Consider the following 24,473-nt stretch of genomic DNA (forward strand, 5'->3'; position numbering starts at 1 on the left):
CTGACACCCACAGGAAGTCAGAATCAAAAAAAGTTGTCTTACAAACTGTACTGTCACAGACACACGCTTTTTATTTAGGCTCTTTATGTGCTGCGACAGCAGTTCCTTTAAATCATTTGCCTGCATATTTCTTATTTTTAAAGTATTAAAAATCCAATTATAAGACAAAATTGCTTAATGATTGGGGTACATGTACAGTAGAACTGCACAAAGTAAATGCACTTAGCTTTAAGTTCAAAGTAAGCTATAAAGCCTAATTAAGAGAAAAAACATAAGGACATAGCTACTGTATTTTCCTTTCTCGCATATATATATATATGGTTCCAGAGCTCAACAGAAATTCTTTTACTAGGCAGTTGCTTTGCAGTTTTATAAGCACTAAAAAACATCCAAGTTGTGAGTCATAGAGAAATTTGGGAAATTTGGCCCAAACATCATCTCTGTGCTCACCTTTAAACATAAAACAAAGGAAGCAGCTGTTACAGGTGAGTTTGTGTCAGTTCTCACCCTCCATGCGAATGCCTTTAAGCTAGATGTTCAATCCACAAACTGCTCCAGCAGAGAAAGACTGAAGTTGTAGTGCAATTATGAACCTATTAATTTAATCCAATAAATCATCCTACAAAATATTCAGAAGCACAACAGTTGAATGAATCCCATTGTGCTGATAATTATATTATAGGAAGAACTCTTTTTTTTGATTGAACTCTTGATTTTAGAATAACTTTTCCACCTCTGAAAAGCTGCAAATGATCTCCCATGTCTTACAACTCATATACTAGAGCCCGACCGATTTATCATTTTGCAGATATTATTGGCCGATATAAGCTACTTGCAGATATATCTGCATCGTATTTATAACGGCCAATATGATTATAAAAATAGACAAACAGAGTCGGATCCTTCCCTCATGTCATGAGTGTTGCATAGTTTGCCCACCAGAGGGGGCGCTGCAGTTCCTGGTATTGTATTATAATTATTTTTAGTAGTAGTAATATATTGGTATTTTTTATAGTTTTGATGGCTCCCACAGTAATACACTATTTAATTTAATGTTCATTTGTAGTAGCAATTTATAATAAATCAGATATTTTGAAAATGTTTTCTGTAGTTTTATATGTTTGACTCTTATTTATCTAATATATTTTGTTGTACTTTTGTTCAAAGTACTATTGCTAACAAGAAACGTTATTTTTTAAACTGCATTATGTAATGGTATCATGGTGAGGTCTCAACATAACAAATGTTAGGGATAATCTTTGCTTATGTTAAGTGTTTCTTAAAATAAGAGGGAAAAAGAACATTGGCCGATATATCGGCTATCGGATTTTAAAATCCTCATATCGAAATCGGTATCGGACATAAAAATCACATATCAGTCATATCATATACGGCCAACGACAAAGTGACGTATGGTGTTTGAACAGTTTCTCCGCTCCATAAATAAAAACAGTAGCAGTTATCATGTTCAAATGTATTTCACAGCCAGTAGAGGAGTTTAATCAAGGAAGATACTGTATGTCTTTTGAAAAACAATGTCGGTTATTGGATTTGGAGATGTACTTTTATAAATTTAAGCTTTGGATGACAATATTTGTGACATGATCAAGACTTCACACAGAAAATATAGACAAACTCATAAAAAGTTGCAGAGTGAATCAAATGCCAAACTCTGGCCGTGTTGATGTCATGATGTAATCATCGAGCCACATATACACAAACACTGTCCTCAGGTTTTGCTGCTGTTGTGTGGAAATGGCTTCAGGGAGCTTTTATAAATCAGGATCATTGCAAGTGTCCTAGGAATACAAACAACACACTCACCGATGCACACACACACACAAACATTGTAAATTTAAATCTCTAAGCATCTCCATGCGCTGTTACTTGAGCATCCAGTTCAGGCTGAGCCCTCACAAAAACAAACATACACACACAAACTCAGTTTTATTGTTGGTCCCTCTCCAATATGGGGCTATAAGCAGTGGCCAGTTTTATGTCTTTTAATTAGTACACTGTCACCATAGCAGCATCCAGCTGGCAAACAACCACCTCCTCACACACATATATAAACAATGGCAGAGGTGGAAAATAAAGAAGCGGAGGAGTTTGTCTTGTGAGGAAAATGTGCTATAGAAAGTCACATCGCAGGGTGTCGACCACAGGCCTTCATTATGACAGGTAATGTTTGTGTGTGTGTGTGTATGTGTTAGTGTGCGCGCATGCGTGTGTGTGTGTATGTGTTGAGTAAGTGACACATGTTTACCTGAAATTAGGTGCAGAGGCCCATTCCAGAGCGAGGCAGGCCAAGTCCACAGCTGCATAAACCAACAGGAAGAAAATGGTCACAATACTGGCGATGGTGTTGAGCTTCCCTGAAAACAGCACCAGCTAGAACGAAAGAACAAAACAAAGGAAGAAGGAAAAAGGGAAAATAGACAGGGGATTAACATTCATTCCACAGCTGGACAGTGCATTTTAATGCACCCACTCACTTTTCGCACCCAAAAACACAAATCTAAAATATGTAGTCCAGCACACGATGTGCATGTTCATGTGCTTTTTAAGTAAAAATAAGGAGACTGCTCTGTGTGTAACTCAAACACTCAAGGGAAGTAACAATAAGCAAAACAGATTTTTGTGTGGAGGGAGACTTTAAAGATTTCTGACTCCAGCAACTCCTGCTGGGAGTTTCAAAAAAGACACTGTGGGTGACAGCAATGCAGTTACTCAGATGTACCTGACCCCAACTAAATGATTTGTTTGTATTTTACAGATACCACATCCAAAAATTGAATGCTCTCATCAAATCCAAATCATGCCTAATCCCTTTCTGAAAGTAAGTTACTAAGTTATAAATGACTAAAACCAAGATTCAATTTAGATCTACAATCTCCTTCACTAAAACACTAGTCAGTAGCCTGAGTAATGTTCACACAATAATGTTCCTACCTAAAACCTGAAAATGAGATGAGCAGCTGAAGATGGAAAAGTTGGACCACTACTTACTGTACATATCCACTTTTATAGGTTTCTTTGCAGAGGTCCCGATACAGACCAATTAAGTTTATGAGCTTTAAACATAGATATAAATGCACACAAATTTCTTTAAACACTGACGTAGAGCAATCAAATGGATCACTGCTCGAGAGTTGCTGAACTACAAAAACACACCATTTGTGTGCAGTCATACAATGGTGTTCCAAAATAGTCTTTTAAAGGCCAGGTATGTGATTCTAAGACAAAAGACATCTTTTTGTTGAATTCAGCAAATATCTCCGCACAGTCCGCTAGCTGTCTGTTCTGTGTTTGCGCAGAAAAAATATCCAGTGTTTGTCCACAGCCCTGGCTCTGTTAATGGGAAACAAGCGAAGTGGCTCGGACTCAGCAACTTTCTAGTTTGGCAAAAAAAATATGCCGTTGTTGTGATGTTAGCGACAGCAGCATTTTCTCTTTAATAAAACAGAATAAATAAAAGGTTTCATAATAGACACATTATTCTCTAAGCTTAAGGTATATGGGTATTTTTGCAAACTGGGAACTGGATCCAAAACGGTACTAGCTATCAGATCCGAACCCTAACCACTGACGATGAATGGTAGAAACCCAGCATTGCCCCATGTTTGTACAAATAAAAACATATGCCATCAAAATAATTTGATAAAATGTTGCACATATGGGCTTTAAATAAGCTGTTATCTAGTCTGGAGGTTCCACCACAGTTTTTTTAAGTCAATGATCCCCAGATAACTGAGCATTAGTCCATTCTGCACCCAAGACACTTTATGAAGATTTTCTGCTGTTAGATATGATTATCTCTCTGCACTGTAGTTGGGAGGTAACACCATGAACAGATTTGAACAACATCTAGGGAGCAAGACACTGTTAACATTAAACTGTTCTACACTTTACTGGGGACTACTGTAGGACCACAGGTGGTCCCCAGACTCCACTTTGGGACCCAGTGATTGAAGCTCATGTTCAGTTTTAATTAAGATGGTATCTAGGCTGCTGTTCAGCTGCATGCAGTCAGCTATGTTAGCAACAGCAGATATATGACAACACAGCCAAGTCCAGTTTCATTTAGAATTCTCACTGCCTCATTTGGAGGGAAAGTAAATCTAATAATACTGAATAATACTGAATGTATGACATTCACCACCCTTTCTGATTGAGGAGTAGTAGGTGACTTCTAATAGAGGAGGGAAATGATGACCCCATTATAAGTAGTACTGCACCCTGCCATGTTCTCTGACATCAGAATGTGTGAACAGGGCTCTGTGTAACTCACTTGCGAGCTACCACAAATGTGAAAGCAGTAAGAGCTTCGACTGTTTCACTTGAAGGGATGGTTTAATGATAAACCATGGTCACTTCCAGACAGTTCGTATTAGCCTTTCAAATTGTGTTCAATTACCGCACTTTGATATACAGTAAATACTGTCCAGCATCAACCAAAGTTAGGAACAGTCTCCCAGATGCAGGTGCGCAGGTGCAGCATGCAACGTGGGTTTGCTCTGGGTGAATGGAAACATGGCAGAAGGCAGTGACAGCCTCAACCTCTCAGAGTCTGAAGTGTGGTCGTATTTTGGATATTATAAGAGCACTGACTGAAACTTGATCGAAGAAAATTGCTGGGAAAGCAGCAAAACACTTTGATCCTTATGAGTCATCTTCGTAACCACCACCCACTAATTTATAGCAAATGCCAGCTCAGTTAACTTTTAACTCGATGCATGATGGGGACTTTGGAATGGAGGAAGATGTGTTGATCCGTCTGTCTGACCTGACTACATGTTGTTCCGCAGCTGTATAAGTCGTGTGTCTGCAAATTATATTCGCCCACTGCACACAATAACTTGTTACGTAGTTTAGTCACCCAACAAACATATTTTGTTTGGAAAAGTGTTCCAACAGGACAAACGCTAAAGACCCCTCTGTATGTCAGTTGTTGGGCTCATTGAAATTGCAATCCTATTAGACTTATTTGTGCTTGAGGTCATACTTCATAACTTTAAAACATGCAAATGAAAAGTCACTTTGCTGAAAACTTTTCAAAATAAAAGTCGATGAAAAGATTTCATTGTGAGTACTTAAAAAAAAAAATTTGATTACATTCTTAGCACATTTTAACAATACTTTGATAATGCTGATAACTGTGTTAATGTTGATCACTATAATAGTGACATTTTAAAACCACTGGCAACTTAGGGGTAGCGCAATAAGCTTACATAACATGATCATACTGTATCATTACCTTATAAAGCTGTTTTGGTGAACTTGTTTACATACAATTGACTATTTACACATCATGCAGGCATCATCAGTGTCTCGTGTCTGGCCACTGGACAAATTTAAGTCCAATTTTCACTCTCCTTTTAACTCTGGTTTAGTGTGCATCTAGTCCTGTAGGAAATATCTGGCTCTTTAGCTGCTAGACGGTTCAAGGTTCGCCACCTAGCTGCTAACTTTATCTATTTGCTGTTTGGTGCTGGGCAGGTGGATTTATTAAGGCTTTATCCCTGAAAGCTGCCAGCTGCTACAGGAAATGAGGATGATGAGAGTGTGAACCTAATAAGTAAAATTACCTGAAAAAGAAGTCCTGTGAAGAATCTCTTAAAATGAATTGTGGGTTTTTATACTTTCTGATAGCTTTCTTGAAACTCAAAGTACACACACATGAATTTCCCCATCAGCTGAAATCAATCATACGAAGTAACTACACCCTAACTGAATGCAACCCAACACATGGTCAGCTGTGCCCATCATAGAACTGTAGCTTAACTATTCATTCAGTGTGTAAATTACACTCGTTACCAAAAATCTTGTATTGAATTGGCGTGAACACTTTCATGTTTTAACAATGGGAATCTTCCCCATCGCTACCTTCCTTTCCACATGCACCTTACTTTGGAGGAGAAACACAAAGTGTGCATAAACAGTATCTTTCAGGAAAAGGCCATCATTATTTCTTCTGTAATGAACGAAACATTTTCTGTGGTTTCATCATGTGTGCTTTCTTTATCTGTATGCGAGCTGCTGAGACTGATGTGCAGAACAAGGAGGTAAGTACCGTAGCGTACCTAGGAACAAACACAGTCTCTCTCTCCAATTATCATGTGTTTTACGATTGGCCGCAGAGAATCTCCACTGGAGTATATTTTCTTAAACTCAAGGGCATATCGATGGAATTTATGGAGGGGAGAAAGTAGCAACTCTGATCACTAAACTTTGTGACCATGAAGCAGAAGTACAATGAAAGGGGAGAGGAGAGGTGGTAATGATGGGGAATTGTGATTAATGATCACATTATTGACAGGCGGTCAGAATGAGAGACAAAATGATGAACCCAGGGAGCAATGAGGATAGAGAGGGGGAGAGTGAAAGAAGAAGAGTGGAAAAGATGAGATGGGAAGAAGAGAGGAAAGAAAAGTGGGTAAGAGAGCATCTCTGTCCTCTGACAGTCAAAGTCAGTGGGTGTCTCTCCAGCGCTCCCCTGGGAGCCGACTCTACCAGAGCATTAATTAGCCATTAACTCAGACACAGGCCAGCATGGACAACTGCTGTCACAAAGGCACAAAGTGTGCATGAGATGAGTGTGTATGTGTGTCTAAATCTCTCCGTGTTATGTTTTTGTATCGCGATTTGAAAGGCTGTTTTTACTAGAAAGCAGTGTGCATAAATTGCTATAATTTCACTGAAATAAGTGGCCTCACACAGACAGTTTTATTAAATAAAAAAAAATTGAGTGGAAGCAGCTGAGTAATGCTTTGGATTACAAAGCCATTGCTTTCCCAGAATTGTCTCAGGGTTACAGGTAACAACTGGACTGTGCTTGATTAACTGTGTTGGGTTCAGATGCATGCACAGCATGGCTAACAAAGCAATAAGTTGCAGTATATACATATATATTAAATATTTGTAATTGTTTAATTGAGAAGTAAATAAGAAACACTAAAAAGTGCCCACAGTGTAATTTGTCAATAAACAGATCTGGGGTCTCATTTATAAAACAGTGCGTAGAAACCTCACTAAAAGTGTACATGCGCCCAAAAGCCAAAAATGGCGTCCGGCAAAAAATATTCAGACTTATAAAACCGTGCGTACGCACAGTTGTAAGCAAGTTCCCTTTATAAATCACAATCAACTTGAAATGTGACACATGAGAGGGAGCTCCATGTCCGACCCTTCAAACGCCCATAGTTGCCTATAAATGGTCAGTGAAACGCCCCTCATTAATATTAATACGTACTGACTGCATGAAGAAAAGGAGGCAAAATCTGACAGAAAGGCTACAAAATGAAATTTAACTCAGTCTGACACTGACATTTCTTTTTGTGAAGCTGAAGCCTGGTGTTTGGTGGGTAAAAAAAAAAAACGCACTTTCACGCAACGCTTGTGCACCAGAGGAAAGGGGGCACCGGAGCTCCACCCCTTTATAACTGATCTGCAGGAAGGGGCATTCCTCCCGAGTAGAGACATCACTGGCTGTAGGGGGAGACACACACACGCAAGACAGGATGACCCAGGTACTAATTTGGATTCCCCCGTTTGAAAAGAGATTAAACCCAACGCATTCCGCTTGTGTTTGAACGCATAGCGTTTGGCTCGATAAGGCAACGAACATGTGATAACAATAAATGAAACTATGTTCTCGTATTTGTTCGACTGACATATTGAAAACTGCATCAATTTAAATGTAATTTATTCTTTGAATTGGATTGTTTTTGTGCAGGAAACTGTCATGGATGGTAACATTGGAAAGCATTGTTATAGCTTGACCGATTTCGCTAAAGTATGCAGGGATTCAAAAATATTTGGTAAGGTAAGGTTTTGGCCACATTTGGATTTATTCTTGCAGTCACAAGATTGTGAATTCTTGAAGGGACTGAATAAAACCGACCAATGCACAATTTCAATGTCACCCTCCTTTGCAGTGTTCATCTTTTCCATCACATGCATCTGTGCTGGGCTGAAGCTTACTTTCACCTCACCTATACAACTCTGTCCTCTTCGAACTTTTTCTGTTTTTCTTCTTTATCTTGTTCTTGCAGTCCGTTTATATTCACTTTCCTTAAAAGTCCAATAAAAGAAAGCATTGGCTGGTGCCTTCCCCCTCCCCCTTCTTCAATCCTGCAGTGTGTGAGTGTTTGAGTCCAGATTACAATCAGACTTGTCATCAGTGAATCATTCGAATGGTGGAGGAAGAGGCAGAGAAAAAGAGGACGAGAGTCAATGATCTCTGATGGCGGCGGCGGCGGCTCAGCTAACGATTTCCACCTAATTGCTCCTCCTCCACTCCTGGAGAGTGGAGAGGGATGAAGAGAAGAGGACAAGAGAGGGACAAGAGAGTGAAAGAAAGAGAGCGCAAATGATGACAAGCCATTCAGCCTTTAACACTCACCTCTGATAATGATGATAGTCAGGCCTATTTGCTCCTAAGATCATCCTCCTCCTCTTTGTCTCTATCCTCACCCTCCTCCCCTCTGCCAATATTTTCTCCTCAGTCTAAATTGACTTCTTTCCCATACTTAGAAGACACAATACAAGAGAAAAAAAACACTACAGACATTTTTTTTTTCCTTCTTTGATCTTAGAAAAAAAGTGACAGTTTGTTCTGTTCAGCTGTCCCAATACTTCCATATTCCTGGCCTCTGTCTGATCGGTCCCTGTCTGTTGTTGATATAATTTTATGTGCTCCTTTCTCGTGTGCCAACATTTTAAGCGTTACTTTGACTGATTAAAGGTAGCCCTATATTTATGAGTTAGTCACTTTGAGACTTTTGTTAGTGATGAGCCCAAATAGGGACTACATCAATCATGGGGGATGATGAGAGAAGTGCCTATTCTTTCATTCCTTAGTGGGAATGTAGCAACCACTCCCACAGCTCGTATTTGACCACAGTAAACATTTTAGCCGTAACTTTGCTTGCAATAAACATACCTGTGTAACTACACCAAATGCCTGAGAATTAAAACTATCAATCCATACATCTATCCATCTACTTTCTGCCACTTATCTGGGGCTGGGTCAGGCATCCTGATCAAAACTATTTATATGTATTTTCTTTTAAATGGCAGTTAAAAACACACATTTTAAACAATGGCAACTGGTGGCAACCAATACAATTAACTCATTATATTCAGTTTTTTTTCATACTTTTCTGGGAAAATCATTGAAGACTATTAAAATCACGAGAATTCAGTGGTCCTGGCGCTCTTTTTTTTGTCAACAAAATGACTGACTTTTGCAATTTTGTTACAAATGCACAAAATTAAAGAACAATATGACAGGTTTGCATGGATGAAGACTGAGCAGTTCCAGGAAAGAAAGACATCAAACTCATCTAGTTTCTCCTCTAAATGAATCAGTTCTGTTTGAAGAAAGCATTCTCTCAAGTTAAACAGGAGGGCTTTTTGATCTTCCTGCCTAAGCAATGTTTCTATGACAAGACTTCACAATCCAAACAAGAGAAAATGGGCTGATTTTGTCCCACTACCTTGCCAAACTTGCATCAGAATCAGAAGGAGCTTTATTGCCAAGTAGTGTTTTACACATACGAGGAATTTGCCGTGGTGATAAGGTGCTACACATACAGTCAACATAAATAAATGTAGAAATATATAAATATGGAATACAAGAACAACGTTGCAGATCTATACATGTGCGTTATTCTGGGTCTGTGCCGTGCAGCAGTAACGTAACGGAAGAGAACATTGTATGCATATAATTATATAAACTGACAACATAAAAATATACAAAAGCAAAGATCAACAATCAACAACAAATATGTGCGAGACGAAACAGTATTTACATGTGCAAAGACATTTGTATCATTGTCAAGGGGGGAGTGTCAGTGAGGGACCCGGGCCTTGTTAATGAGGCTAGCTGCAGACGGGAAGAAGCTGTTTTTTCGGCGAGAGGTTTTGTTCCTGATGGAGCACAGCCTCCTGCCAGAGGGGAGAGTCTGGAACAGTTTGTGTCCGGAGTGGGAGGACTCAGCTGCAATCTTTCATGCTCGCCTCAGAGTCCTCGAGGAATACAGGTCCAGAAGAGAAGGAAGACTGCAGCCAATCGCCTTCTCTGCAGAACGAATGATACACTGCAGCCTGCCCTTGTCCCTAGCAGTGGCAGCAGCGTAACAGATGGTGATGGAGGAGGTGAGGATGGCGCTGTAGAAGTGCACCATCATTGTCTTTGGCAGGCTGAACTTCTTCATCTGCCGCAGGAAGTACATCCTCTGCTGGGCCTTCTTGGTGAGGGAGGTGATGTTCAGTTCCCACTTGAGGTCCTGGGAGAACAGTGCCCAGGAAGCGGAAGGGGTCCACAGTAGTGACTGGAGAGTCACACAGGATGATTGGGGAGGGTGGGGCTGGGCTCTTTCTGAAGTCTACTTCCATCTCTGCTGTTTTCAGAGCGTTGAGCTGCAGGTGGTTCTGGCTGCACCAGGTGACCAGATGGTCAATCTCCCACCTGTACGCGGCTCATCCCCACCAGAGATGAGCCCAATGAGGGTGGTCCACAAACAGGATCCTGGGGAGGGAGTGGAGCTGGCCAGTTCTGAGGAGGGAGGGGAAGAAGTGGTGGACTGAAGCTGAAGCTGAGCAGGAGTCACGGGGGATGGTGTCCGACTGACTCTCAAAGCGGCAGTAGAACTGGTTCAGCTCATTTGCCAGAGAATCGTTTATGGAGTGGAGGACTTTGGGTTTATAGTTTGTGATCTGTCTGAACCCCATCCAGACAGAAGTTGGGTCGTTTACAGAGAACTGGTTCTTTAGTCTCTCCGAGTATAGTCGTTTAGCTTCTCGCACCTCCTTGCTAAACCTGTACTTTAACGCCCTTTTCCAGCCTTAGCTGTCTGAGTTTAGCTGTAAACCAGGGTTTGCCATTGTTGTAAACTCACCCTGGTCTGTGTTGGTATACATGTGTCCTCACAGAAGCTGATGCAGGACGTCACAGCCTCTGTAAACTCATCCAGATTGTTGGTAGCCTTCTTGAAAACGTCCCAGTCAGTGCAGTCCAAACACACCTGAAGATCCTCAATAGCTGCAGTAGTCCACTTCTTTGATGTCCTCACTACAGGTTTACAGAGCTTTAGTTTTTGCCTGCAAGCAGGAATCAGATGGACTATCACATGATCAGAGCGTCCCAGTGGAGAGCGTGTGACGGCGTGATAGGCACTGCTAAAGCTTGATTTATACTCCTGCGTAGGGTCTACGTGCGTAGCCAGGCATTTATATTACACCCCCACATTAATAGATTACACCCCCAAACGCCAGTCGGCAGTAGCGCTCCAGCGTCCACTGTGTTGACTTTTGCCGGCCGAGCAGTCTAACTTCCGGTTTAGCCCTCCGCTAACGTGAATGGGGGTAAAATTGTAAACCTGCGGCTGGTGTAGCCTTTTCAAATGTTATCGACCGAATGGATCACATTTTGATAGTGATAGTGTCATTTCACTTGGGTTGTGACAGTCAAATATATTGATCCACCGCGTTACAGCCACCGTTTTGTCTGCTAGTAAAAAAGTTACTTCAAAGCACGGGCACTTCCTGTCGGCTCGGAGGCATTGCAAGGCTGGCCAGCCAATCACAGTGCTTATGGTCTGCATTGCCTCAACGTGTAGTTACATTTTTGAGGAGGTGCACGTCAGGCGACGGCGTAGGTGACAGTGTAGGGTAGGGGGCTACGCAGAGGCTACGCCGTCGATTTGACGCAGAAATATAGCACTTAACTGTGGTGTAGTAGTGATCGAAAGTGTTCCCCTCTCTGGTTGGACACTTTATAAACTGTCTGTTTTTGGGGAGTTCTTGGCTGAGATTTCTCCTGTTAAAGTCACAGAGAACAATAACAAGGTAGTCCGGGTTTGTCTGCTCCACACAGTATCCGGTCTGCCAGCATGCTCTGTGCGTCGTTCACGTTTGGTGTGCGGCGAGATGTAAACACCGACCAGAGTGAATGAAGCAAACTCACGAGGGAGTAAAATGGTTTACAGTTAATGATAAGAAATTCCAGATCAGGAGAACAGTGCTGCTGAATCACTGTAACGTCGCTACACCAGCCATTGTTTATATAAAAAACAGACACCTCCACCTTTGATTTGCCGGAGAGTTGTGTGTCATGGTCCGCTCTGTCCAGTTGGAAGCCTGCCAGCTACAGCCCGGAGTCCGGTATCAGCTCACACAGCCACGTCTCCGTGAAGCACAGAACAGAAGATGAATAAAAGTCTCTGTTTTTCCCCACCAGAACGTTGGAGAGAAATATTGCCGGTAGCGGTAGCGAAGACGCACGAGCGACCCCGCTCTTTTTCTTCTCCTGCGGCGCTTCACAGTGCGAGCGACAGTGAAACAACCCTTCACCAAAATGTCCAATAACACCACTGATGACTCGAGAAAAGTGGGAATTAAATCCATTGGACTTGTTCCCCTGATGTTCACGAGCTGCTCCCTGGTGAAAGAGCTCCGGGAATCACAGCCAAAAACTGAATTAACACACAAAAACAAAGCGCACCTAACACTGAGGCAGCTATACTCAGCGCCATCTTGGAGATCATTCTCCAGCATCTATTATCCATAAATAATAGTAGCTTGTTTGCCGCTTCTCTTCCTTCCTTTTGTACTGAGCTACATTGCTCCTGTAGCTCAGTTGTCTAAGGCCAGTGTTGTATCTGTATTCTTGACCTTTGACGCTATATATTATTGGGTCTATTGGTCGCCCAACACTAATTCAAATGTTTTACACTTTAGTCTTTTAATTTACAAGAGCCAGTTAGTGAATGTTGTAGGGCTGGACCTGAATATTGGAATATTTGTTTCTTAAGAAGGTATTCGATTTTCAATTTTGGGATTCGAATATTCTTCCCACGCACCTGACATCCCTCTCACAGCAGTGAATATCACGCTTTAGTTCACCTCGAAGGAAAGACAAAATGCCTCAGCCAGAAACTTAAATTGAGTGATGAGTGTCAAATATGCAATTTCAAAAATCAATTCTGTAAGTAGAAGGCTATTGTTTGACAGTGTAGATACCATACTAGCTAGCAAACAGATGCACATCACAATTGCAGATTTGACTAAGAAAATGCTTTTAAATTTTAAGATTGTCCGTCTGGATGAACATCTGCACATGTGACAGACCGTTCAAGAGTTGGAAGAGCTGTCAGCCAGCCATGGAGAAAAGGAGACTACTGTGCCACCACCAGCACCACCACCATCGTCTCATGTTCATTGATGTTCAACATTTTCTTTACACCACATCAAAATAAAATACCTTTTATTTTATGTTTTGTGTCGGTACTTTTAGACTAAACTGGCAGATTTGCTGGGATTTCACCTTTAATGATTACTTTTGTCAAATAACACACATCTTAATTAATCTCAATTATTCGGTATTGATTTATCTCAACTAACCTGCACAAGGAACCAGGAGATGAGCACCGAGACCCACGGGTTACCACTGCGGGACGTCTTCTTAGCCGGAGATAGAGCCTTACCTACAAGGACGAAAAGAAATCTTGGTGAAAACAAAAAACTTTAGCAGCACCAACATCAGTTAGATCCTGGATACACATGTGGACAGAAAGGTTTAATCAAAGGAAGAATTCATGTAATGAATTAGATCCTTGGGTTTGAAGGAGAAATTCCTCCATGTCAGCAGGCATGTTTCTCAACAATGGAAAATGTAACTCAATTCTGGACACACTGTGGGCATACACTAACTGAAATGGCAGGTGTATGTTCCTTGTCGATCAGATGTCACACAAAGAGATGCCTGTTCACTTCACAAGTTCACACTTGCTCAGTTTAACTTGAGCTCCTCTATTGACACCTCCTCCTCACTGCTATTCCTGATCATTTATGACACTTCCCACAAGTCTTCAAGGAGTATTAATGTGTTCACTTGACATGCAAAGTTTGCTGCCAGTGGACATTTTCTTTGCGATTCACAAAAACGAGAATCTGAAATAAACAACAGTGGAAGACTACAGGGTGGTAGAGATCTGCATGGTCTGCATGCAATGTTTTAACCTCATACCAGCTCAGTCCTGCAGGATTTAGAACAATTAATACCTGCTCCAGTGGATGTGCCATCCGTCTCCCACCCACTCTTTTGGAGACTTTGATCGCTCCTTCTAGCAGCTGTATACCACATATACCACGCAAGGTAAATAAGACACATGGCGCCCTGTCTTGCATTTCACTGTTGTTTGTTATTTTAGGGGCGCATTATTCTAATGGTAAGAGAGAAGCTGTGCTCATTTACGCACGAGGCACAGCAGCGTAACTTCGTTGATTATTAAAATCTCCCGACACGCCCACAGGATCGGACAGAATCTTAATTCATGTCCTGTGTTCTTCTACACATCCAAAAAGTCTCACACACAGTCCAGGTTCATACAGTGAAACTGTTTAGAGTAAAGCAGCCGTCCTCCTGATCAATCCTGAGCTCCATCAGAGCGTCTAAAGTATTTCAGAAGCTAAAAGATGAATTCTGTTTCCTCTGTCCTGTCATGTCACGTTTATAACTACAGTGTTTTTGTTTTGCTACCTAAACGCCTCACGGTATTTGCTGTGACTTTACTGCGCATATGGAAACATTTAAAATGACTGACAGCAGCCTCTCTAATCTTGAAAGTAAATCGTTAAAGAAAACACTTATACATCAATAAAACACAAAATAAAGAAACCACTGGAAGAGGGAGAGATGTGACCACGACCGGGTCATCATAGTTTATAATAACACAGCGCACGGAGGATCCAGACGTTTTATAGAGGAGACAAGGTCTGTCTGTAACAAACTCCAGTCAACAGTGGAGTTCAGACATTTCACTGATAAACCACAGAGCTGCAGAGTAACATTAGGCTTCATAATCAGAGACAGTTTTTATATCACATCCACGCTTCTGTCCACATCCCCCCTCTGCTGTGAGTCTGCAATTCAATCAATCAATTGATGGTTTTAATAATGCGTCAATTATCTGCCATTATGCGCCAAGGCACAAGAGCACCTGGCTTTTAAAGGGAATGGGAAATGACACTCTGATTGGTTTATTGCATGTTAAGCCCAAAACACACCCATGAATATTCACAGACTAACACAACTCTTTAGAACCATGCACCTGGTGCACTGAGCTTTTTTACCACGACAAACTAGCAAACTGGAGCTGGACACGCCCAAAACATGACTGCACCATGCGCTTCACCTGTGCACTTAGATCGTTAAAATACACCATCTTGATGTTTAGAACAAAATTAGGATTATGTGTAAAGACGCAGCCCCCTCATTCTTTTCAACAGGACCATTAAGGCTCAAGTAAAAAAGTTGAACCTGGCTCAACTTTTGATCCGTTATCTGGCATTTTGCAATAATCTGCATTGGCCGACGCCTGCATTCGCTAGGCCAATATATCTTCCTAAATGACAGCAGATTGCAGCCAGGCGTGTGCTCGTACACATGCTTGCTTGAACTCATGAGCGAGCATAAGCCGAAATACAACCGCTTTCATACAGAGATCCCACAATAAACGCAGAAACGCCGGCATGCCAGCTGTGGCTTTTCATACAGACACGTTCAGACTCTGTTACTTCAATGTTCCCAGCTCAGAGGCAGATCAACACCGGCTCCATACCTTTCATACAGCGCAGGAAGCAGCTGTATGAAAGACAGTCTGTCTCCCTGTCTGTATAGACAGACAGGGAGACAGCTTCACACATCATGCTGGAAACTCAGGTAAACACCTACTGCAACCTTACAGTAATATTTTTATCAGCTGCAGGTTGAACTAATCCATGCTCGTTGCATGATAATGTTACAGTGACCGCATTTAGCTGAATCGGCGTCAGCTCGCTTGCTGCTTTTCAGCAACTAACATTCCTCTCTGTGTGTCTTTCACCGGAGGCTCATCAATGTGAGCACAGCTAAATGTACTGGATGAAAACAAAACGATTAGTGAGCTAGACTAAATATAATAAATGAGATTGTGGCCACACTTTATAACAGTAAGTAACTTTACTGTAGTGATAGTGAATGGCCCTTCCTCTGTGTTGTTGTCGCCGTTTTGCTGCAGTATTCTATATCATGTGGGTCACGTTAGTTACAGCGACTGAGAGGTGGAGAAGCTGTGTACCTGAGTATCAATAAAACAACAATAAATATAAAACGAACGCTACAAAGCAAAGAGCAGCAGGTCTGTGCTAATGTAGCGGCTGCTCTGTCTGCATCAATATAGGCTAGTAAACAAATGGCTCCACATTTGCTGTGTGTCGTTACATCCTTTCTTGCAGACTAAATCAACACTATGACATAATACCGGTGATACAAAGGATAGTGATATGGGTCCAGTTAGTTGGTGAAGTAATGTGGAAAGCGATACAACTTTGCACCGGATAACATTAGCGACTGCTCGGAGTTAGCCGGCGAGCCAATGTGACTCTCTCTGTGTTTCTCCAGCCTTTCTGATGTTGATTGTTTTCACCAGACATCATCTGAATCTCGTTTGGTCTGATGGGCTTGTTGTTTTTATCCTTACGTGGAATTTATGTTGGAGTTTGTGCTGCAGTCAGTGTTGTGCTGGGAGCCAGTTGTTTTATAGTATTAGTGGACTGCGTGAACTAGACATTACTCTTACGAAATGCCTGGATGTGCTTAAAGTTGTTGGGAAAACCGATTCATCTACTATGAATCTAACCATCATCTAACTAAGAGCGCTTTAAAACACGTGGATTGTGCCCCTGTTGTTTCCTATAGTAACAGATACAAACCAGATTATGAAACATCAGACCTCAGACGGAGTGATAATGTTACAGCTTACAGATCAGATCAGATTTAGATGAGGGATGGCAATTTCTAATGGTACTGACATTTAAAACAAAATTTATGTAATTAACTAGCCGTCTAGCCAGGAAAGAAGAGCGCGAGAGAGAGGCAAAGCAAGTGGGCGGGCGAGACAGCGAGGGAGACAAACTAAGTTGACACTTCATTTAATACCTTAAAGGGCTGTACAGTTTACTGGAAGACAATTCATTTACATACAGCCTCTCCTTTTTTTCCACATATGACATTTCATGACATTTGTGCTGAATCTCGTGGCAGCTCTGTACTGTAGAGTCTACCTATCAAGAATGAAAGACAGACCCAACCACAGGCACCTAAAAAGGACTAGAAGAGCAACTCAAAACAGGGAGACTGGAACTGGGGAGGGAGGTGATTGTTGCTGGACAGGGAATGTGAGTTAAGGACTAAATTTCACAGCTGATAAGAGACTTTAAAGTCAAATCAATGCAACTGAGAGGAGTAGACTGAGTGATTGAGAGAATGGAGAAAGGCAGGCCAGAGGTGAAGGAGTCGAGATAAGTGAGTTATAGAGACGAAAGAAATGGAAGATGTGTGGGATGGCAGAGTAAACTTTGTGTGCATTTGTTGGAAAACTGCCGCATCCATCACACTGTTTGCATAGGACAGTGACAAGGTTAAGCTGTGAGCAGCATACATGAAAGACAACAAGAAGAACCCCCCCAACACACATACGCACATACAGTTTATAGTGTGGTCATACTAACCATGTCATACTCCCTACAAGACCGTTACACATTTATGGTTCCACAGTGAGGCTCTTAATTAAACAGATTAATCTAAGTTCACCCTTCTGCCGTTGGTGAACAGACAGCAGAACAAGAGTCATCTGCCTCTGCTCCGTCTGATCACGCCACAGTCATTTACCTCCCCTCACACACACACACACACCCACACACACACACACACACGCCAAATCAATTTGCAATAGACTTCACAAAGGAGCAGAGGGAGGATGGTTTAAGGAAGTTGCTCACAGTCATTAATAATGACCAAGCAGCAGGCAGCATGGATTCACACAGAAAGTCGAAATGACACAAATGCTGCGCTCGCTTGATATGGGACTGACTGTGGGAATAACTTCATGGCAAACATGACAAGATGTTTTTGTGTTAAAACTTTCAAGAAGCATGAAGTGATGTTTCTTGCTCCTCAGTCTAAACGTTGTACATTACTCAAATAGGGGTAAAGTCCCACTCCTGTCCAGTCTCTACTCTTAAGGCATTCACAGCACACATGGCTGTACACACTAAAAAGCGATCACCTCCCAAGGCTTATAATAACCCCAAAAAACAAAAAAAAGTATTTTTTATACAAGTTTTATTTGAAGTTAATATATTATTATAATAAGCTCTATTCAGCCTTATTCTCATCGAAACTTGCTGGTGAGATTCAGAATTAAGGATATCAGAGGCTTCTGAGTCAATCATCAAGCTATTAGTTCCTAAGTAGAACGTACTGTACTAACAGTTAGTTTAATGTTAGTGGTATTTCACATACGATGTGAATCAAATTGATGTTGAAACATTTATTAATGAATCACTCCACTTAAGAAACAGGCTAATCACATTTTATTATTTTATTTAAATTAGTATTCTAAAATCTAATGAGTCTTCAGCAGTCTGATTTATTACATATCAAGGAGGTATTTTCCAGTCTTTGTAGTACAAAAGTCCGTCTGTGTTTCCGTGCTGAGCTGTAGTGGAGGGATACTAACTCCTTCCTGCAGTATCTTCTCCAGTCACTCATCGGCAGATTGTTGTTCACCTGAAGCGGCAGATTTACTTAAATTGTAACTACCACATTCCTGACTTTCTGTGTCTCTGATAACTAACTCTGTTCCGTGCCCCGGGACCTCTTCACCAGCCGTGCACCCTGGACTGTGTCTCATGCTTGTGCTCCTAGTCTCCAGTTGTCGGAACAATTTCTGACTGTGGATTTTGATTATGATCTTTTAATGGCTAATATGAACAGGAGGAATGATCACAGCAAGCAGCAATTGTTTCAATGATTATTTGGGCCCCTGACTATTGTTTAAAGACAGACTTGGAAGACAGACAGACTGTGAACCTATCCTTGATTTAAGAGAAAACATTATGTTTGATTGTTCATCATTGCATTTACTTTATATTTAAAGCGTTTGAGTACGTTCATTTTACAAGAATTATTTACTTAATTCTCATAGTTGTTATCAATTATTGTACTTCAGTTACTGAGCTATTGGCTGAAGAGAAACAAAGAGAAGAGTACTGAGGAAAAAGTTGCTGAAACAATAATTAAGCTTGTTGGCTGATGGGGTATAAATTATTGGCAAAAACTGACATGATATCAACTATTTTTTCTGTAAAGCAACCTTTGCAAATGTGTCATATTTAGATGGGTAACACAGAGCTTTAAAACCAAGTCTGAAAAAAGCTAGTAAATGAATATTTTTGTCATTTAAACTTTCAATGATGTAATAAACATACAAAATAGGTCTATTTTACTTTGTTCACGGCAGCAGGAAATGGTTGTTACCTACCAAACAAGTCGTCCCTGGCCAAGGCATAGAGGATGCGTGAGGCTCCAATGAGGTTGCTCATGGCAGCGGAGAGAGTGGAGCAATAGACCCCGACGGTGACAAAGGGATGCCAGATGTTGATGTCTCTTAGGAAACTGTAATCCCTCTGAAGCAGGACACTGTAAAGGTTTGGAGAACACAATTCAAGAGATTACTTTAAGAAACTATTCATGGAAGTTTGGTTCTGGCCTTCACTACAAACCACTTACCAAGAAAACCATTAATTTTTTCAGTTCATGGCATCTTAAGTTTCATTTGATAGTTTTAAATAGAAATACATAAAATATGTGGGAAGGTCTTTGGGCAGAATCAAACATGGCTAGCTGAGCAGCAAAGACACATACAGGGAGCAAACTAATAATGAAGAAACAGAACCCGATTAATTCATTGGCAGGATTATCATTTCAGATTTATTTGTACTGGCATGTATGTTGGCAGATCTGCAAAAAGAAGTCGTAGAGCGGTAATCTATTGCAACAGTAGTGACCGTAGACTTTCATTTTGACTATGATTTTAACTTTCCTCCTCAGATCAATCATAGCTGCTACTGAGCGCCCATGTCAACAGATACAGCACCATTACAAATGAGTAAATTCCATGCGCCAGTAAAGACCATGTGACGCAGTTGCAAGCTCCAGAAATAGCCGGTAAGTGTACAATGAGTTGGAATTGTTTTGCCAAACTCAATAGGTCTTGTATAGGTTGTGCGTTTTTATTTCTAGTTATTGGAAATGTCAGTGACGTTATATAAAATATTTTTTCTTCTTCTTTATCATTAAAATGTTTTTTCACTTTTAAGTGACTATGACTAAACTGGAGTTGACAGCCACACTAGGGTCTTAAAGTCACAATGACAATGCTAACATGCTGGTGTTTGGCTATATAATCTTTACCATGTTCACCATCTTAATTTAGCGTGTTAGCATTTATTTTGCAAGTATTTGGCCACAAAGCATCAGACAAGAATTTTGACCCGATGATGGCACTAGATAAAAAGTTTTAGGGAACACCAAAGTTATTCCAATTCATCCTGTGGGAACATGAATGTCTGTACCAAATTTCTTGGCAAGCCGTCCAGTCGTTGTCGAAACATTTCACTCAAAATTGCAAATGTCAACCTCAAACAGACAAAACCTATATCTACTACTACAACCATGCATTGAAAATGTTCACACAAAACACCACCACACAGAAGACACCCATCATCTTCATAGCCATTTTATTACATTCATATCAGGGAATCAAAATCAAGTGGTCCAAATGGTTGCGTGTCATTTCAAACTCATTTGTTCTGGGGTGCAAAACTTGTCCAATGAAAAAGAACAAGATTGAAGAGGAAGTGATGATTACTCTACCGGGGTGCCTAATGATGAGATCCTGGAATAAGAGGCTCACTCCAGCGAGTGTGTGTGTGTGTGTGTGTGTGTGTGTGTGTTTGTGCAGGAGATGCAGCGCTAGACATGGAGAAAGAGAGATCAGAGAGTTAAAAAAAAAAAAAACACAGCAGGGTGTGTATGATTGCAGCCGGCCCCCCCACCTCTTTTCAATACAACACAGCAAGAGAGAGGAGAATTAGAGTGCAAAGTATTTCTTTCTCTTGCTCTCTCTCTCTCTCTCTCTCTCTCTCTCTGTCTCGATCCATCTCAATCTCTCTTTGTTTCAATACACACAAATACACACACCCACATCAATCCATCCATCTATTCCCCTCCCTCATCACCTCTATCTCCCTCATCATGATGTTTTTAAAACCCATTCAAGGTTTTTTTCTCTTGCTTTTCTGGCTCAGTCCTCTCTCTCAATTTATTTCTACCAGTGTCCATTCACTCTCTCCGTTTCTCTCTTTCACTCTCGCCCTCTTTCTTTGTAGTTAAGAGTCTCATCACGTTTTCTTTCAGGTCCAGTGATTTTAATACTTATTATCATGGCCCTGTTAAGTATTGTTCACTCCATCCAAAGATCTGAACACACTATTATTTCACATGGAGCCCGAGAGGCAGGCGGCACACACGCGCGTGCGCACACACACACACACACACACACACACAGGCTTTTGCATTACCACAAATCAACTAAACAAAGGTTCTGCGGGGAAGTTAACATCACCCTCGAAATTAGGAAATGCCAACTACTTTGTTTATTTGTGTGTGTGTGTGTGGCATAGGTACTGCAGTGAAAAGTTTATGAACCATTGCTTTAATCAGACTCTCTGACATATTCACAACACCAAAAAAAAAAAAAACTGTTCAATGGTCTGATACGCAGGGACAAGCTTGGAGGGGAGTCTCACTGTGTACGTTAGACAAAAGAAGAAGAATCATGCAAAAAAAAGTGCTAAGCATGATGAGGAATTTAAGGGTGTGTATGCACGTGTGTGTCTCAGAGAGAGAGAGAGAGAGAGAGAGAGAGAGAGAGAGAGAGAGAGAGAGAGAGAGAGAGAGAGAGAGAGAGAGAGAGAGAGAGAGAGAGAGAGAGAGAGAGAGAGAGAGAGAGAGAGGTGAGTGATGATGTGGGTCAAAACTTATAGGCTGACTATTAATTTCTCTGACGTGCAGCAGGAGCAAAATAAATCTTGAAAAGCTTGACATTTCCAAACTGGCTCTCAAAAACAAAGGCGCTGCAAACTGGGTGACAGGGGTGACAAATGATGTGTGTGTGTGTGTGTGTGTGTGTGTGTGTGTGTGTGTGTGTGTGTGTGTGTGTAACACTCTTACTCTCTCACACACACACACACACACACACACACACACTTTATTGGCATGAATGTGTAACAATGTGTAACATTCATGCCAATAAAGCTAATATGAATTGAATTTGAATTGAGTGTGAGTGAGTGAGTGAGTGAGTAAGAGAGAGATGTTGTTTATGTTCATTCTATCATGACCCAGCACAACTATACTGTATGTTTTCTGTGTTTTATATTTTTGTGCTTCCTCCAAAGCTGTGTAGTTATTACCAAGGGAGTAATGCTTGTGACTCCATGTCTGTGTGTGTGTGTGTGGGGGGGGGGGGGGTAGGATAGTAATTATTGATCAGATCATCCAGCTGAAATGAGCTCTGCCATGCAAATAAAGAGGAGAACAAAAGCGTGAGGGTGGGAGTGACAGATTAAAGGAGCTCGTTTAGAGAAGAGGAGGAAACAAAGCTAAACCACTAAAGGAGCCCGCAGAGATCGTTTGGCCGATTGTTCTCGCTCCTCCCGGCCCGCTCCATCCTTCAGCTCATTTGTTTACCGCTTTTATTCATGCTCTCATTTGTGTATTCATGCGCATTCATCTTTTAATCCATCATTTCATGAGGTTTGTGCTTCTGATAATTCACCAGTGCTTTGGTCGAACACTATGGATTAATTATCCGCGGTGAAAAATGAAGCGCTGACAGGGAGTGTGTGTTTAGGTACTGTATATTAGAATCTCATCACAAACAGCGCTCACTCTGCTGTGATCCTGCTCGTCTCAGCTCTCACAGGGCGAGGTCACTCCTCATCAGGCCTAACATAATGATTCAGGAGCGTTTGGTTTAATGACCCTGAAGAAAAAGGCTTTAGAATGCCTACTAAATGCTCAAGTGGGATCATAGCCAGTTACTGCAATGGCTCTGGCCTATGGCTAACATCACTGTTATGCTCATTGCACCATTATGTGACCATTTGTGTCTCTGCATGGACACGGTGACAGAATTCAAAGGTTAGTACCTCTTATGAGTCTCTCCATCAACATTACACGGACAGCATTTACCTTTACTGCATTTTCCTTTTGTTTGCCCTTCTCTTAATGCTTGCAAACAGGGATGGGTGGTTAGATTACTGATGTTTTTAGATAGAAGCTGCTGACAGTCATCATTTGCGCTAAAAAAAAAAACTTGCCAAGCTGCAGTAATCAATATTTTCTATATTAAAAGTGAATTTAAAGATTATGTGTAATGTGAAACCCACAGAGAATAATCACCCAGTACTGCACCTCTATGGTGCTTTTTAGCCTACTTTAGCTTATAGTTTTGGTTTTTCCAGTCCATCAAGTTCTGCTCTCATCAACCCTTTTTCCTACTGCTGCTGTTTGCTGCAGCAAGCACTGTACCCCACCTGCCCTGCAGCAAACAACAGACTAACAATGTTAGCGACTAGCTGGTGAAGAAAGTCAGACATTAATAGCTTAACAAGAGTCAAAAGCTAAAAGGAGAGTGAATATTGGATTTTCATTTGTTGGGTGGACAAAAACACACCAAGTGAATGCAAATGTTGCTTTGTGTCTGCTGGATGTGCAAATAGGAAATTGTTTGCCAACACATTCACAATAACAACGTTAAAAGGTGTGGAGTTCTTTAAAGATGCCATGAAATGAAGTGATATTATTATTTATATGGTATTGAATTATTATTAAAAACAGGAGGCGTAACATCAGACAGTAAAGGATTCATCTCAAGTGTAATGGGCTATTAGGCTACGTTCAGACTGTAGGCCAATGTGACCCAATTCCGTTGTTTTTGCCTGTACGTGACTCAGATGTGATCTTTTTATGAAAGTGTGAACAGGCCATTTCCATTTCGGAATTGAGCCATTTCATATGTGTTCCAAATCCGATACAGATTGGATATTTTTAAATGCGACCTCAGTCTGGACACTCAGGTCGGAATTGATGTGACTTTGATCCGTCACTCTAGAGCCGCGGTGAATGAAAAAGCTTCACAAAAGCCAGTATTATCCTCCTCTACCTTGCGATCATCTGTTCACATATTCTCTTTCTTCCACCTGAAATCCACCAGACCTCAAGCTCTCTTCATAGTTATGTGCATGCCACTTGCGGACACAGTGGGGAGAGAGAGAGACGGAGGGAGTGAGTTGTTGGGCAGATGCGTTGTACAGCGCCAGAAACCGTAAAGAAAAGAACAGAAAGTTGTGAACACTTGTCGTAATTCAGGGGAAATGTGACCCGTGGACAATAAAAAACGGGAGTCTCCCGTGAGCTAACTTCCGTTGCTCCTTGGTTCTGTAGCTTGCAACAGCGCGCTGCATGTGACGTCGTGTTATTCTTCTGCGCATGCGGGTCACTTTAGAGTGTGATATGG

The 24,473-nt window shown here is 41.3% G+C and overlaps 1 protein-coding gene across 1 annotated transcript in view; it reads right to left on the reverse strand.

The window, feature by feature from the left end:
• zgc:153039 (uncharacterized protein LOC767698 homolog) overlaps positions 1-24,473 on the reverse strand; it is a 70,151-nt gene that overhangs the window by 21,091 nt on the left and 24,587 nt on the right. The window contains exons 7-9 of the mRNA XM_038692253.1: positions 19,371-19,528; positions 13,408-13,490; positions 2,267-2,391 (exon numbers count right to left, since the gene is read on the reverse strand). Coding sequence (XP_038548181.1) covers positions 2,267-2,391; positions 13,408-13,490; positions 19,371-19,528 — 366 coding nt within the window. The remainder of the gene's footprint in view (positions 1-2,266; positions 2,392-13,407; positions 13,491-19,370; positions 19,529-24,473) is intronic.

Source organism: Micropterus salmoides, unplaced genomic scaffold, assembly GCF_014851395.1.
Source record: "Micropterus salmoides isolate LMB-PRFRI ecotype aquatic unplaced genomic scaffold, ASM1485139v1 Ms_hic_scaffold_3, whole genome shotgun sequence".
Taxonomy (NCBI): Eukaryota; Metazoa; Chordata; class Actinopteri; order Centrarchiformes; family Centrarchidae; genus Micropterus; species Micropterus salmoides.